At 44.0% G+C, this 14,947-nt stretch overlaps 2 protein-coding genes across 16 annotated transcripts in view; one reads left to right on the forward strand and one right to left on the reverse strand.

Moving 5' to 3' along the window:
* asap1b (ArfGAP with SH3 domain, ankyrin repeat and PH domain 1b) overlaps window positions 1–14,947 on the forward strand; it is a 219,849-nt gene that overhangs the window by 60,786 nt on the left and 144,116 nt on the right. The gene's annotated exons all lie outside the window — the stretch shown is intronic.
* The window catches only part of LOC111953511 (SWI/SNF-related matrix-associated actin-dependent regulator of chromatin subfamily D member 3), a 48,117-nt gene that overhangs the window by 15,396 nt on the left and 17,774 nt on the right, over window positions 1–14,947 (reverse strand). For 2 of the 8 annotated variants that reach the window (XM_023972847.2, XM_023972846.2), the window contains exons 1-2: window positions 14,298–14,675; window positions 1,458–1,648 (exon numbers count right to left, since the gene is read on the reverse strand). In XM_023972847.2, the coding sequence (XP_023828615.1) occupies window positions 1,458–1,648; window positions 14,298–14,375 (269 nt within the window). In that variant the 5' untranslated portion in view covers window positions 14,376–14,675. Of the gene's footprint in view, window positions 1–1,457; window positions 1,649–14,297; window positions 14,676–14,947 lie in introns of those variants that run through there. The other 6 variants (XM_023972851.1, XM_023972849.1, XM_023972852.1 and 3 more) reach the window with 5 other exon arrangements.

The raw sequence follows: 14,947 nt of genomic DNA on the forward strand, positions 1-14,947 counted from the left end.
TGGATCCTGGGTTAATCAATGGATCTTGGCGTCTCATTGGACGCTTGTCCAGCAAGGAGGGTTCTCATTGGACCATGGGGAATCATGCTTCACTCACTTCAGTGTTTAAAAGACACACTAATAACAGGCAGACACACTGCTAATAAACACACTGGGACAAAGACACAGAGTAGCACACAGAGGAAAAGTGACAAGATAAGCAGAGAAAACGTCCCRTCTATGGTTCTAGATCCAGGTAGTATTGATGAAAGTAGCTTGTGGTCAAACTGGGCATATCTGAATGCTTCTATGTAGGCAGTGGGCTTTCTCTGTAGAGTTGAACATCTGTGGTGCTGTAGCTGCACCTGAAACTTGTTTACGACTCAGTATGGACTGTCCTATAACTCTCAGCCAAAACACCCAGCCTATTGTCTAATGTACATACTGCAAAAAAGTATCACATTAAAACTGATATTTGACTCCCCTGCAATTACACAAAACTATTTCTAGCATCTATGTACATTTACATTTGAATATGGCCTATTTTTCGAAGCACTGGCAGGTTTGTGTGAGTAGGAAAGTTCTGGCTCCACACGGCAAGCTCACGTGGGTCCAGGCAATAGCCATATGGTCTCAATGACACTGCAAACGCAGGTGGCTGTGCTCTGCTGGGCAGTCGACTGGGGAGGAGGCCGTCGACTGCCAGAGGACGAGCATTCGCTTTCCCAGAGAGTGTCACCCACTGGGTCACCCTGGGCCATCGATCAGGCAAGGCCCGCCACAGGGAGGGAGCCATGTAGGTGTGGGGGGGGCGGGGGGGGGGGACACAGGACAACATTTCCCTGGCCCTTGTTTGACAAGGCTGCTTAATTGTGAGTGGATCAATTGCACTGCAGAGAGAAGAGTGCATATTGATCGACTCTCTAGCAACCATAACTGGCTAAATCACTTCCCGCACAAATTACTCACGAGTCATAAATGTTGGTCTAGATGTGAAGCACAACACATTCTGTGGTTGTTCATGGGATAGACTGATTTGTTAAGGGGGACACGACGCATTTACATCCCAGAGCCCAGGTCAGCTCTCATTCTCAGGAGTGTAGATGGTAGACAAAAATATACCATGACAGCTAACAGCTAACAGACCACAAAACAGACTGAAGACAGCGGTCGTACATTTGGCTAAACTCAACCGCTCAATGTAGATGAAGGGGTGAGCAGTGTCAGATACAGTAGTGGTTGCAGTACCAGAGCAAGCAGAAGGGGGAGCCCACACAGAGATACTCACAGCACGACGGGAGTGACAAACACTCAGTCTGATAGATGCAGGTGTTGAATTGCAGATATTACACACAGAAACATGACCAGAGGCATGGGGAAAAAACATGGCTAGAGGACAAACCACAGACACAGAGCCATGCAGTGGTTGGCAGGGGACGGGGGTTGGATCTTGGATGGATCCTGGCCGTGTGACTCACTTTCTGGCCCGGTTCTGGACGTTCTGCTGCTGCTGGACCTGCTGGGAGGGGGCAGGTCTCTTGCGGCTGGGCTCCATGACCGGGGCGGGCAGGCCGGGCCGCACCGCGGGGCTCCCACCGAACGGGGGTCCGGGGGGGCCCATGGGAGCACCCTGGTGAGGCATCCTCGCTCCAGACGGCATTCCAGGACGCTACGGAGAGGCGATGGGGAGACACAAGGGTTAGTTACTGCACAGATCAAATACACAGACATCACGGTTCAGTAAGTAGTGTACATTCATATGATTGGACTGTATCAGGTGTTTTAATGAAGGGCTGGAACAAAAGCCTGCACATACTGATGCCTTCCAGGGTTAGGGTTCCAGGACCAGGAGTGGAAACCCCTGGTTCATTTCCTAGCCCAGGCGCAATTTACTCCAGTGATTCCGTTAATAAGACATTGAATGAGACATTGAATTGAAATCAAGTCTCATTGTATTAATGTGTGTTGATTCCTTTTTCACTCTCTCATCTCTAATTCTTGGTGATAGAAAGAACACTCAAAACATATCCTGAAGAAAGGTCCAACAGTGTTTCCTAACACACACACACACACACACACACACACACACACACACACACACACACACACACACACACACACACACACACACACACACACACACACACACACACACACACAACACACAACACACACACACACACACACACAACACACACACACACACACACACACACACACACACACCTGCTGGGACATTAGACTGAAGCCAATTGTCCAAACGGCTAACAATCTAGCAGTGTGTGTGCTGTTGTGTCTGATGCCCGGGCCCCCATTAGCAGAGAGAGGCCTGCCTGGCAACCTTGTGAGTCCTGGGAACAGCTGGGTGGACCAACACCTGTGGCCGTCTGTCTGTTGGTCAGGCTGTCTATCTGTCCCATGGCAACAGCTGTTGTCCCAGGAAAAAGGCTCTGCTCGATGCCTCAGCTAACTATCTGACTAGAGATGGAATCAAAACGGGGGGTGTAACCCAAAGAGCTGCCCAATAAGAAAAGAGATCCCAAAGAGCTACCCAATGAGAGGAGAGAACCCAAATAGCTACCCGAAGAGAGGAGAGTTCTGTGCAACAAGCATGGGAGAAAATACAAAGAAACGTGGTTCTCTCTCGGTTTTGTTACGACATCAACGCTCCATGAGATTAGAAAATCAATCACTACATTTCCTAATACGGTATTTCCCTAAAATTGTTGACATGCCATTTGAGACTGTGGTAAAGCCAACAAAACTACAAAGGAAACACTACATCATTTTAAGAGGACAATGTATGCCAATTCTAATAACTGATTTTGCTTTTCTGTGTGGTTAATATTGTATTATAATAATCATTCCACAAGGAGGAAATGTGTCACATTGGTTATTTCACTGCATTCTTTGAGTGAGGCTAATAACCTATCAGGGTTGGGCAGTAACGGATTACATGTAATCTGTTACATGTAAGGGATTACAAAAAACGGTCACTGTAATCCATTACGTTACCAGCAAAAATGTTGTAATCAGATTATAGATACTAGATGATTACTTCGAGGATTACTTTTAAATTCAGAAAGGAGGTTTGCAGAACAAATCTTTGAACCATCTCTGTTTTCTCAATGACATTCAAATCAGCATTGAAAAAAGACGCAAGTTTAAGTTTGTTCCACCTGAGCGAGTCTGACCACAAGTCAGAGACCACTATGATGACACACCACATGGGTTTGATGGATCGCGGGAAAAGAGCAGGAATAGGCTTTTGTAGGCTACAGTCCAAGCTATATCTTCCAATGGTGTGACTGCTGTCGGCCAAAGATTATCCAATTTGAATAAATGCTTGGAGATAAGGATGACAGCAGTGGTGTAGTCTACAGCGATACGGATATCACTTATTATTGATATCTACATAGCGCACTGATGTGAATCACACTGMTGCTCTCTCATTTAGTTATTTGCGCCTTACGGATTGTGGTTGTTGTGGATGGCTGTTCACAAATCAAAATTTGTATTTGAACATTAATAATGGTTGAATTCAAGAAGTTTAAGCTGCCTATCAACCGCTGCACAGTGGGGATCGCAGCCTATGGAATAAAAGTGGGGCTTTTATTGCTCAATCTAATTCATGCTGATATTWTTTTTTTTATCCATAGGCCTAATGGACACATGCTCAAACTCGCACACTTTTGATTGCCCCTTTAAGTCTATCTGTAGTTGCTACATGCATTTTTGGAATGATATATATATATATATATATATATATATATATATATATATATATGTATATATATTCACATCTTGAAGAAAATGATTTATAAATGCCTCATGAGCTTAGTTCAACTGTCACACTCCATGAGAATCCAAAATATAAGCTTGTTTTCCTCCAATGTTTGTAAACATTGAAAATGTAAACAAACACTGTACAGCCTCATAACATGGGGTTAAAACAATAATTTTGATATCATGGATGGTCAGTCCTTGCATCCATAGCTCTGTCTATTAATCTGAGAGTGGTTACATTTCTCCAGGCCCATCCCTCAGTTTTTTACCAAAACAGAGGGATTTCCCCTTTAAACAGCTGCATATAATCAAGATATCAAAGTGTCACCAACAAAAAGGTAAACAATAGTCCTATAGCAAATGCAGCATATGGCATACATTTTTCACATGTAAAAGCACTTTTCAGCAGTGCATGCCATTCAATGAGCATGCCATTCAATGAGAGCAGCATTTATTTTTCAACTCGAAATCAATGAGCACAAACAGTCCTCCATGACAACMAAATCATAAACAACAGAGTAGGGCTGGCTAATAAGTCCTTAGTTTTGGGGTCATGCTCAGGTTAAACAATTTGGCTAATCTATACTTCCATATTTCCAAGTCCTATTCTTGAAGATCAAGGGGTATAACATTTATTGGAATGACTGGAATCCTGATAGACTTTGGTTTTTAATGTAACGATATAATTTAATCGTATTATTGTATGTAGTAGAAAGCTATGGGTTAGAAGAAGCCTCCATAACCAACCCATAAAGTAAAATTTAACATCCATATCTGGCCAGCTATGTAAACTTTAACATAGATTTTTGTGGTTAATTGGTAACATACATTTTTGTATTATTCTAATGCCTTTTAAGGGGAAAGTAATCTAAAAGTAACTGAATGTAATCAGATTACGTTACCGAGTTGAAAAAAAGTTACGTTACTGATTACAATTTTGGACAGGTAACTAGTAACTGTAATGGATTACATTTAGAAAGTAACCTACCCAACCCTGTAACCTATTCTTACATACATTTACATTACATTTACATTTAAGTCATTTAGCAGACGCTCTTATCCAGAGCGACTTACAAATTGGTGCATTCACCTTATGATATCCAGTGGAACAACCACTTTACAATAGTGCATCTAACTCTTTTAAGGGGGAGGGGGGGGGGTTAGGAGGATTACTTTATCCTATCCTAGGTATTCCTTAAAGAGGTGGGGTTTCAGGTGTCTCCGGAAGGTGGTGATTGACTCCGCTGACCTGGCGTCGTGAGGGAGTTTGTTCCACCATTGGGGACATACACCTCCTGTCCTGACTCCTTCAATAGCCACTTCTTATTCATAACAAATAGATGAGAGGAGCCCTTGTGATCTGGCAAACAATCACCTTTACACCTTCGTATCGAAGTGGTCTTGGTAGGAGAATTTAAAAGCCTCCGAGGCTGCATCCCATATGGTGCCATATTCCCTACATAGTGCATTACTTTTAACCAGAGCCTTAAGAGCCCTGGTTAAAAGTAGTCCATTATATTGGGAATAGGATGCTATTTGGAACCGTAGCCCTAGTCCTATTATCAGTCAGATAGTGAAGATTTGTTCCAAAAAGCTATTTCCACCAATTTTTCATATTTGTGTTTTTTCATCAGAAATGATTGCGTATGGGTACCTTCATGTGTGTGTAAAATTTTACTATTCACCGATTTTTTTATTTGTATATTTCTAAATGTGTATTAATATAGGGTTTGTTGCAAAACGCTATATAATGTTTGTATCCTGTATATTTTACTGTGATATGTTGTTGTCTCACCTAGCTATCTTAAGATGAATGCACTAACTGTAAATAGCTTTGGTTAAAAGCACCTGCTAAATGACTTAATAGTAAAATGTAAATATTTGACATACATGTGACAGGTCTCATATTACTGTATTGATTCATTTTTGAAACACTTTTGACAAATATTGATGTCACAAATGTACCATTTGTACAGTTCAAATGTAGTTATTTGTGTAAACCCTAGCAGTACTTCTTCTCTGAGAGTGAGGCGGATATACAGCGTTTTGCATCAAAACATTATTTGTCTCTTTAAAACGAAAACATCAAGTGATAGATTTCAAACAAATACATGTCAGTCATTGAACAACCCCATGCCATGATTAGATGGTGAGAAAAAAAACACTCCAATCTTTTTTAAAGTTCTTTTAAAAGCAAAAGCTTAATTTACCCAACGTTTCTGAAAATGGATATATAGCGTTTTGGAATGAAACTCTTCAAGCGGCTCTGCAGTATGGTGCCCTGGYGGCTGTGAAATATGGCACCTCGCAGAGTAGGACACTGAGTGACAATGTGACCACCACCTTCCTAGTTCTCCTGGGAACAATAACAGCCAGAACACAGTAACAGGCCACACACGACTAGCGGTGTACTGCCAAACAAAATCTCTGGGATTATTATCACCCATGCTTTATTAAACTAGTGCTTTTGACATTTCTCATTCCCCTGTAGGCGAAAGAGCGCAGCTTTTCAATCGACTAAACTGTCGTGAAAGCAAGATAATCCCAGTTGGTGGGTAATGGGAGAAAAGCTAATACACTGTATACATATCGACTATCAAAATCAAACAAAGACACGTACTGACATCTGAACAAGCGCACCCCAAACACTATGAATCATCAACAGCACTCATAACAATATCAGTTTACTACTCCACGTATTTGGCTGAATGGCTGTGTGAAATAGAGTTGTGGGAGATGTTGGGAGCAGACAGAGACGTTTGCGTCACTACTGTGACCTCGGGTTCCCACTGGGCACACCATGTCATTGCAACGTGGATAAYTGGGTAATATTTGGTTGAGACGTTGATCCATGAGGTTACAGCCTATATTCACCCACTCAAAAAGACAGCCAGAAGTTTGTTGAATTCCCAATGTGTTTTCACGATGCTTTCAAACCATCTAAAAGCACAACCAAATTCCAATGGAAAGACCACGTCCGATATTTTGTTTGTTTACACAACAGATGAATGTGTTATCACTGTGCGTCATCTAACAGCAGAACCGAATGACCCGGATGCAGTTTGGATTACATTCAAAGTACATGATGCAAGTGATCAATGCCGTTTAGGAATCGGCACAGATCATTACAGCAATTGTGAAGATCTCCACAGACCTGCGACGACCTATGCACGCTATCTTGAACATGCACGCTTATATGATAACCTACACGTATGTTTGGCTGAGTTGGAGACATGAATCATGTTTTTTTTTTAAACTTGTCGACGAGGCTATTTATTGTATTTCAAAAGTGATTATTGAATGGTTTTTCGTTTGTCAACGCAACCAAATATTAACATTTGAAGGAGATTTATATTCTACTTAGATAGATCCATCTGTGCCACTGGCATTAATTCAAGTTTGTCTAAAAATGAATAATTGATATGTTGGATTCACGTCTCCATCCCAACCAAAAATTGAAGTTAAAGAATAGGACTAAATCAAAACAAACTTTAAAATGCACTTCAAATAAAGTTTGATTTGACTGAGTTCAGTATCACTAAATATCATTACATTTGAAATCAACCAGAGCTTGAAACCCTAGGCCTATAGTATTATCTATTTTTAGTTAAAATTTTAGGTTGAATTGAAACAATAACTGTTGTTGACTTTGCAAATGCTATATAGGCCTAAATAGTATCATTGACGATATATGACTTATAGAGTATGGTCACATTTCATTTGCTCTGTTAAACACACCCTTTGGAAGGACTTGGAAAGCAACAGTGAATGTATTTCATTTTTAAGTGGAGATCTCGCCACAATCATTCTCACAATAGCACTAATAATCAGTGACAAATACCATAGCTAAGCAGGACTTGGTTAGAAATCTGGACGGGAGACAAAATGGTAGCTGTAGATAGATACATTCTCCAGTAGGAGGTGCTGCCCAGCCCATAGTTTTTTCTTATAGTCTATATAACGTTCTTCCTCAAGACAACAGTTTGCCTTGATGACTTTTTTCAAATCTAAAAGTATTTTCCACGTAGACTCCACGTCACAATATGTTGACAAATTACGGTGAAACAATGTTGATTTAACCAGTTTCTGCATAGTGGGTCACCCCTATTTCCACCCTGGGGCTGCAGATGTCCCTGTCAGAGAGTTCACTAGATGACCAAACATGCTCTTTAAACATTAACAGAACGCATCCCAAATTGCACCATATTCCCTTTATAGTGCACTACTTTTAACCAGGGCCCATAGTGCTTTGGTTAAAAGTAGTGCACTATATTATGGATTATGGTGCCATTTGCAACCATAATAACAGCAGGCCCACATGGGAAAACAATCGCAAAAACGGCCATTTTATGACCAGCGTAACTTGAGGAACAAATGGCAAATGGGCAAACAGGGTCTGTACAATTTTTTAAATATATTCTACGCTCAAAGAACACCAATAGCCACAGCCATACCATAGTGTGTGACAATAGTGTGTGACTGTGGCTTTAAATTTCATATGACCTAGTGCCCTTTAAAATGTACACGGAGGGAGAATGTCAATGACATGCATGTCTATCTCTCCTGGCTCAAAGTTGAGAAGAGATTGACTGCATCAATATTGGTCTTTGAATGAGGCGTTGAAGGTACCGTACTATCTGTTTGGACGCTCACGGGTATCACACAAGACATGCAACCAGAGGTCTCTTCACAATCCCCAATTCCAGAACAGAGGCTGGGAAACAGTATTAAACAGAGCCATGACTAAATGGAACTCTCTGCCACCCCACGTAATTCGAGCTAGCAATAAAACCAGATTAAAAAAAACTGATAAAAGAACACCTTACGGCACGACGGAGACTGTGAAGAGACACACATAAATGTTTATGCATTTGGTATTGTATTATGTTTGTGATACGTGGTTGGGATACGACTGTGATACTGTATGTGGTTTTCGCGCCTGGCTATCTTAAGATTAATGCACTAGCAGTGGGTGGCCCTGGATGGGAGCATCTGCTGAATTGCTCATTTGTAATGTAAATGTAGTGCTATGTATGTATATTTATGTATTTTATTTGTTATGTTGTTTCCTGTTTGGACCGCAGGAAGAGTAGCCGCTGCCTCGGCAGCAGCTAATTGGGGATCCTAATAAGTACTAAAATAACGGAGGCCAGCCAGTCAGTGAGAGGCTGTGGTGCAATGGAGTCCATGTCCTCTCCCAGTCCCAGTCACACAGGTGCTGCTGTCACTTTGCAGCCTGGGGGCTGGAGCCAGGTAGGGAGGGAGAAGCAGATGTGTGGTTTCTCTGGGGCCTGGGCAGAGAGAGACAGAGAGAGTAGCTCTTAAGGCATGGACAGACCGGTAGGATTGTTGAGCTGCTGCCGGCCGAGAGTACTTAGCACCTCAGAACACAGTACCGGGCCGCAATTTGCAAACTGAGCGCGAACCGATTGTACATGTAGAAAACGGGAAAAAATGACATCCGGTCTCTATAACACACCGCAAGCGAATAAACGGCGAACGAATGCCCCCCCTACTGTACAGACCGACAATCGGTCTGGTGAGTTTTCTCCATAACTTTTAACAGCTCTGTGGGGTTCTGGGTGCTGCTGGCTGGTCTCTCTCCGGTTACCTTGACAAGAGGACCCTGGCGCTTCTCCTTCCCCACTGTCCACTTCCTGTCTGGGCTGGAGTGTGCCAGAGAGACTTGATTGAAGGAGTGGTAATGCTGTTATAGTGGGCAAATAATGGGTCAACTAACTGGGTTCCTCTGAAGTCTAAAGGAGGACGTGCCAATTGGATAACTGGATGTGCCCTATTGAGTGGTCCTCCTCATTAGTATTGTCCCCCCCCAAATAAATTCCCAACAAATCCATGCCAACAGCACCCCATATCTGATACACTGAATTCACTCCCCCGCAACTCTGCCAGCCAGCCAGGCAGCAATCTAATCTGCCATGTGGACGGATATCTGAGACCTGTGATGGTCTCTGTAGGAGAGGTGATAGGATTTGGAGAGGCCATAGTGAAGTTAACCCACAGAGCTAAAAATGTGATTCAATGGACTGCACTGTGGATGATTCCTAGGAGTAAAATCTCGGGGTGAGGAAAAGCGACTGAGGCATTTCATCTGACCCACAGCACACCGCGATGGTGGAGAAGCTCAGTAATAGAATCTTCTAGGAGGGCAGGGCAAAGTTCACGATAGCAGTCACACACACATACACACACACACACTCTTGGGCTTATCCATGTCTCCCACGCAGAGCGCTGCAGGGCCTGTATCCCCCCACAGACAAAGCCCCTCTGTGACCTCCACATCTAAACATGTACAGGAGGAGGAGGAGAGAGAGAGAGGCTCCGGTTCTCAGGGCCGCCTACCTACCAGGCCTCCAAGACCATCTCCAAGAGACCTCTCCCCCCGCTGACTGAAACACACACACACACACACACGCACACACGTACACATTCCTGCCGGAGGCTGGAACACCACGACCTTCACAGCTCCACATCCGTGCAACAGTGTATGTGTCTGTTTCTGAAGGAATGTGGCTGGCCTTTCAGATGTTCTATCTCCGGAGAGAGGGTAGTGTTGTCTTTACCTAACTGTGGTAAAATGTTCATCGGGATGAGTCTCAAATGGCACCTTTTTCCCTTTATAGTGCACTACTTTTGACCTGAGCCCTATTGGACTATAGCCTATAGGGAATCGGTTCCCATTCGGGACGCATCGTAGGAGTGAAACAGAAAGTAAAGCGTCACGGCTCCCCACAAACGAACAAACTTGAAAGATTCCTGCCCGTACGTCAAAATATTTCCCTACTCGGCAGTCTTCACAGTGAGCCGGGGTCTCGTAACTCGCCGGCATTGCAGTGAATATGATAATCAAGACGATTCCACTCCTTCAAATCTATTGAGAGAAGAGGCAGGTATGAAGGAAAATAAGCAGGGGAAATATTTGGCCTGGAGTAGTGCGAGAGAGAGACTCATCAAGGTTAATTGGTCTGTTGAGAGGATAGTCATCTGGCTCATCCATCGCCTCTGCTCATTGTTTCCCAAAGTCTATGCTGGGCTGAACCTTATACAGCCCCTAAAAAGCCTCAACATAACCCGGGCAAGGTACTGTACACTTGCCCTATTCCCACTACAATATATGAAGGAGAGTCTGAGAAGTAGAGTGGAGAAAGAGGTCACAGTTATGAAAACTTAGGACACTAAAGAGGCCTTTCTACTGACTCTGAAAAACACCAAAAGAAAGATGCCCAGGGTCCCTGCTCATCTGCGTGAACGTGCCTTGGGCATTCTGCAAGGAGGCATGAGGACTGTAGATGTGGCCAGGGCAATAAATTGCAACGTTCGTACTGTGAGATGCCAAAGACAACGCCGCCTATGGGCACAAACGTTGGACCAGAGAGGACTGGAAAAAAGTGCTCTTCACTGACGAGTCGCGGTTTTGTCTCACCAGGGGTGATGGTCGGATTCTCGTTTATCGTCGAAGGAATGAGAGTTACACCAAGGCCTGTACTCTGGAGTGGGATCGATTTGGAGGTGGAGGGTCCGTCATGGTCTGGGGCGGTGTGTCACAGCATCATTGGACTGAGCTTGTTGTCATTGCAGGAAATCTCAACGCTGTGTGTTACAGTGAAGACATCCTCCTCCCTCATGTGGTACCCTTCCTGCAGGTTCATCCTGACATGACCCTCCAGCAGGACAATGCCACTAGCCATACTACACGTTCTGTGCGTGATTTCCTGCAAGACAGGAATGTCAGTGTTCTGCCATTGCCAGCGAAGAGCCCGGATCTTAATACCATTGAGCACGTCTGGGACCTGTTGGATCAGAGTGTGAGGGCTAGGGCCATTCCCCCCAGAAATGTCTGGGAACTTGCAGGTGCCTTGGTGGAAGAGTGGGGTAACATCTCACAGCAAGAACTGGCAAATCTGGTGCAGTCCATGAGGAGGCGATGCACTGCAGTACTTAATGCAGGTGGTGGCCACACCAGATACTGACTGTTACTTTTGATTTTGACCCCCCCTTTGTTCAGGGACACATTATTCAATTCCTGTTAGTAAACTTGTTCAGTTTATGTCTCAGTTGTTGAATCTTGTTATGTTCATACAAATATTTACACATGTTAAGTTTGCTGAAAATAAACGCAGTTGACAGTGAGAATACGTTTCTTTTTTTGCTGATTTTATGTGCGGACCACAGGCGGCAGGTGGCACCTTAATTGGGGAGGACGGCCTCATAGTAATGGCTGGAACGGATTAAATGGAATAGTATCGAACACATGTGTTTGATTCCATTCCATTCGCTCGGTTCCAGACATTGTTATGTGCCGTTCTCTCCTCAGCCTCCTGAGGCCCAGACAATTAAAGGGTTGATTTCCTGGTCTGTAGGCTACACTTTTTCATTTTAGCTTCAAGACAAAAGCACAGAGCTGCTATAAGAGCATGTCTTCATCAAGTAACGTTAGACAATCAAAAATGAACGATTAACCCTCTCATACAAATAAAAAAAGTACAGTAGGCCTACCTTACAACAAACCAGGCTTCATTTTTTAAATCATTTTAGGCTTCAATATCATGCAAATTGTGACTGAAAATGTGGGTATAAGTGAATTTACCATGACAAGCTGTTTTATATGGAAGCTCATGCCCGCCATCACCAACAACAACAAAAAGAAATCGCCTCATGATATGTCAACGTGTACAATTAGTCTGTGCTTCAGTCTGATCAACTGTAGCCTACTGATAACAACCACAGCTGCAGGTAGCCTAGAGAAGCCTATGTGTTCTGATCCCATCTGGGCCAGGGGAAAAGTAACGTCATGTTTTTATAGCCTAAGCTATGCATTTGTAGCCTAAAATAGCCCTATTTACTTGTGTTCTGAGAAAATGTGATCAAATGTGGTCGATATTCACACTTCGGGTGGCTAGGCTACCTAGGCCTTTTTAATCCAAAATGACTGACTGGAATGAACCAATCATCAACACAATAGTGATGACATACTGTATGAGTATCTTTTTAATTACAGATACAGAGGCCTACATGATGCAACCCTGCATACAGCGAGCTCAGCCCTGTTCGTTTTTGTTCAATCGCAGTTGTTGTCTCTTTGTCGTGTAAAGGGTTTTAATGTTTTCATCCTCCATAGGGCCAGGAGTTTTTCCAGGAGTTTTTTAAACCATTTGACCTGATTACAAAAAAGTATCTGGTTCCATCATAGCCCATATACAGCTAGCTGCCTTATTACTATGTCATACGCTACAATTAGGGTCCGGAGTTGGTTAGATTAGCCTATTACCAGATCAGGAAAAACTCTGGGGCCCAGGAAACCTATTGGATAACCTCAAGTCTTTTTTAAACCTCCCGCTTTGGGCTGGATGTGTCAATGTGTAGTTCATACACGCATGATCTATGAGCAGAATTACTGTCTTACCTCAATTATCCATGAAATCCCTAGTTTGAAGTGGCGTGGCATGGGTTCAAGAAAACAGTCGCTTTCAAACTAGGGATTTCGCAGCTAATTGAGGTAAGACAGTAATTCCGCTCATCGATTATACATGTATGAACTACACATTGACACATCCGGGAGGTTTAAAAAAGACTTTCTTGGTCACCAAAGTACCGGAGCATGGCTTTAAATGTCCAATACAATTGATATCATTTCGATTTAGTCATAGGCCTTATAACTTGTAATAGATGGGTAAGGATTTGCGAAGACATAGATGCCCACTTCTGGGACTCGATAAGGAACAATCTCTATGACAGCCTGATGTCTTTGGGTTTTAGCTATGTCAGTCTAAACAAAACACACATTCATAAACAACTCCACAATCACAGCATTCTGCTTATCATCATTTTGTTACCAAAACAAGTCACAATGGTATTCCCAGGTCAGTTAATACTCCACATGTTATGACAGCAGTGACTAACCTTATGCCTTTCYCCCAACCATGTGAAATTCACTCACTACGATTTATTTTAAGTAAGATTAAATAAGCTCAACTTCCTGCATTTCAAGCATTTGTTATCCCCACTGAAGCAAGCTCCAAAAACATTCATTCAAACCTAAGCCACATGACCATATATGTTCAAATGATCATAGCAGCGTGCTTATCTTACGACTGCTCTGAGACTGTTTTGAATGAGCTGGTCGCTTCCCCCACTCACTGGCTGCCTTTGACTCSAAGCATGCTCAGTGTGCTCTGGTAGCCGGGGGGTTGGCTGCTACTAGCCCCTCGCTCTCTTCTCTCCTTCTCTCTCTCTCTCTTTTTGTATTACAAATGCCTGTGACCCTCTGCTCCCTCGCTCTCTCTCCTTCCCTCCCGTCTTCAAAAGGAAAAGAGTGTGGGATTCAGGGGGACTGGAAATAACCTTCACGTCGGACGGCTTTCCCAGCTCTCTCGCTCTCACACAGACCGCCTCTGCTCTGTGCCGACGCTCTCTCGCTCTCTCACACACAAACATGCTTGAGTAGTCACACATAACACACGCCAGGGTCTGGTTCTCTCGCTCTCAATGAGAGACAGCGCTACTAGGCTACTCACCACTCCATGGACCAGGAACTCAAACAGTTTGCTCTTGGTGGCTTTGCGCGCTCCCCCTGCCGTCTCCTCCGTGGCCATTTGCTCCGTCCCCTCGCTTCCCCCTGCTCCTACTACGTCTCCCTCTCTTTCTTTTGTCTTTCCCTCTCCCTCTGCCTCTCTTCTCCTTCACCCGGGCGTTCAAATCCCCTCCCTTGCTCCACTTTCCTCCTCTTTGTGCTCTTTTCCAGCTCTCTCCCTCTCTCTCTCTCCTTCGCTCTCTCTTAACCCTCTCAACCTCTGTGTTTTTGCCGTGCAGCCCTGCCGAGGCTCTCACTGTCTCGCAGAACACTTTTTAGTTGAGCTGCCTTTCAGGAGCAGGAGCCCGGCGAAGAGGGGGAGTGGGGGCCCCGGCAGGGGGGTTTGAGCCGGCCCACCCCGCCGGCCCCCCCGCCACAGCTGTTGCATTCCATTGGTAGATAACGGCATGCTGTGTGCCTGGCTGTTTGAGAACAGGGACTAGGGAGGTTATCTTCAGTTAGCCATTCCCACCCCCTAGCGACGAGCCCAGAGGCCACGGTCAACCCCTCAGCACAACTGATTCTCAAAAAAGGACAAGTGGCTCTTAAATGGGACACACTGTATATTACAAACCTAGGGCACGCAGACAGTGT

This window comes from Salvelinus sp. IW2-2015, linkage group LG27 (genome assembly GCF_002910315.2).
Source record: "Salvelinus sp. IW2-2015 linkage group LG27, ASM291031v2, whole genome shotgun sequence".
Classification (NCBI taxonomy): Eukaryota; Metazoa; Chordata; class Actinopteri; order Salmoniformes; family Salmonidae; genus Salvelinus; species Salvelinus sp. IW2-2015.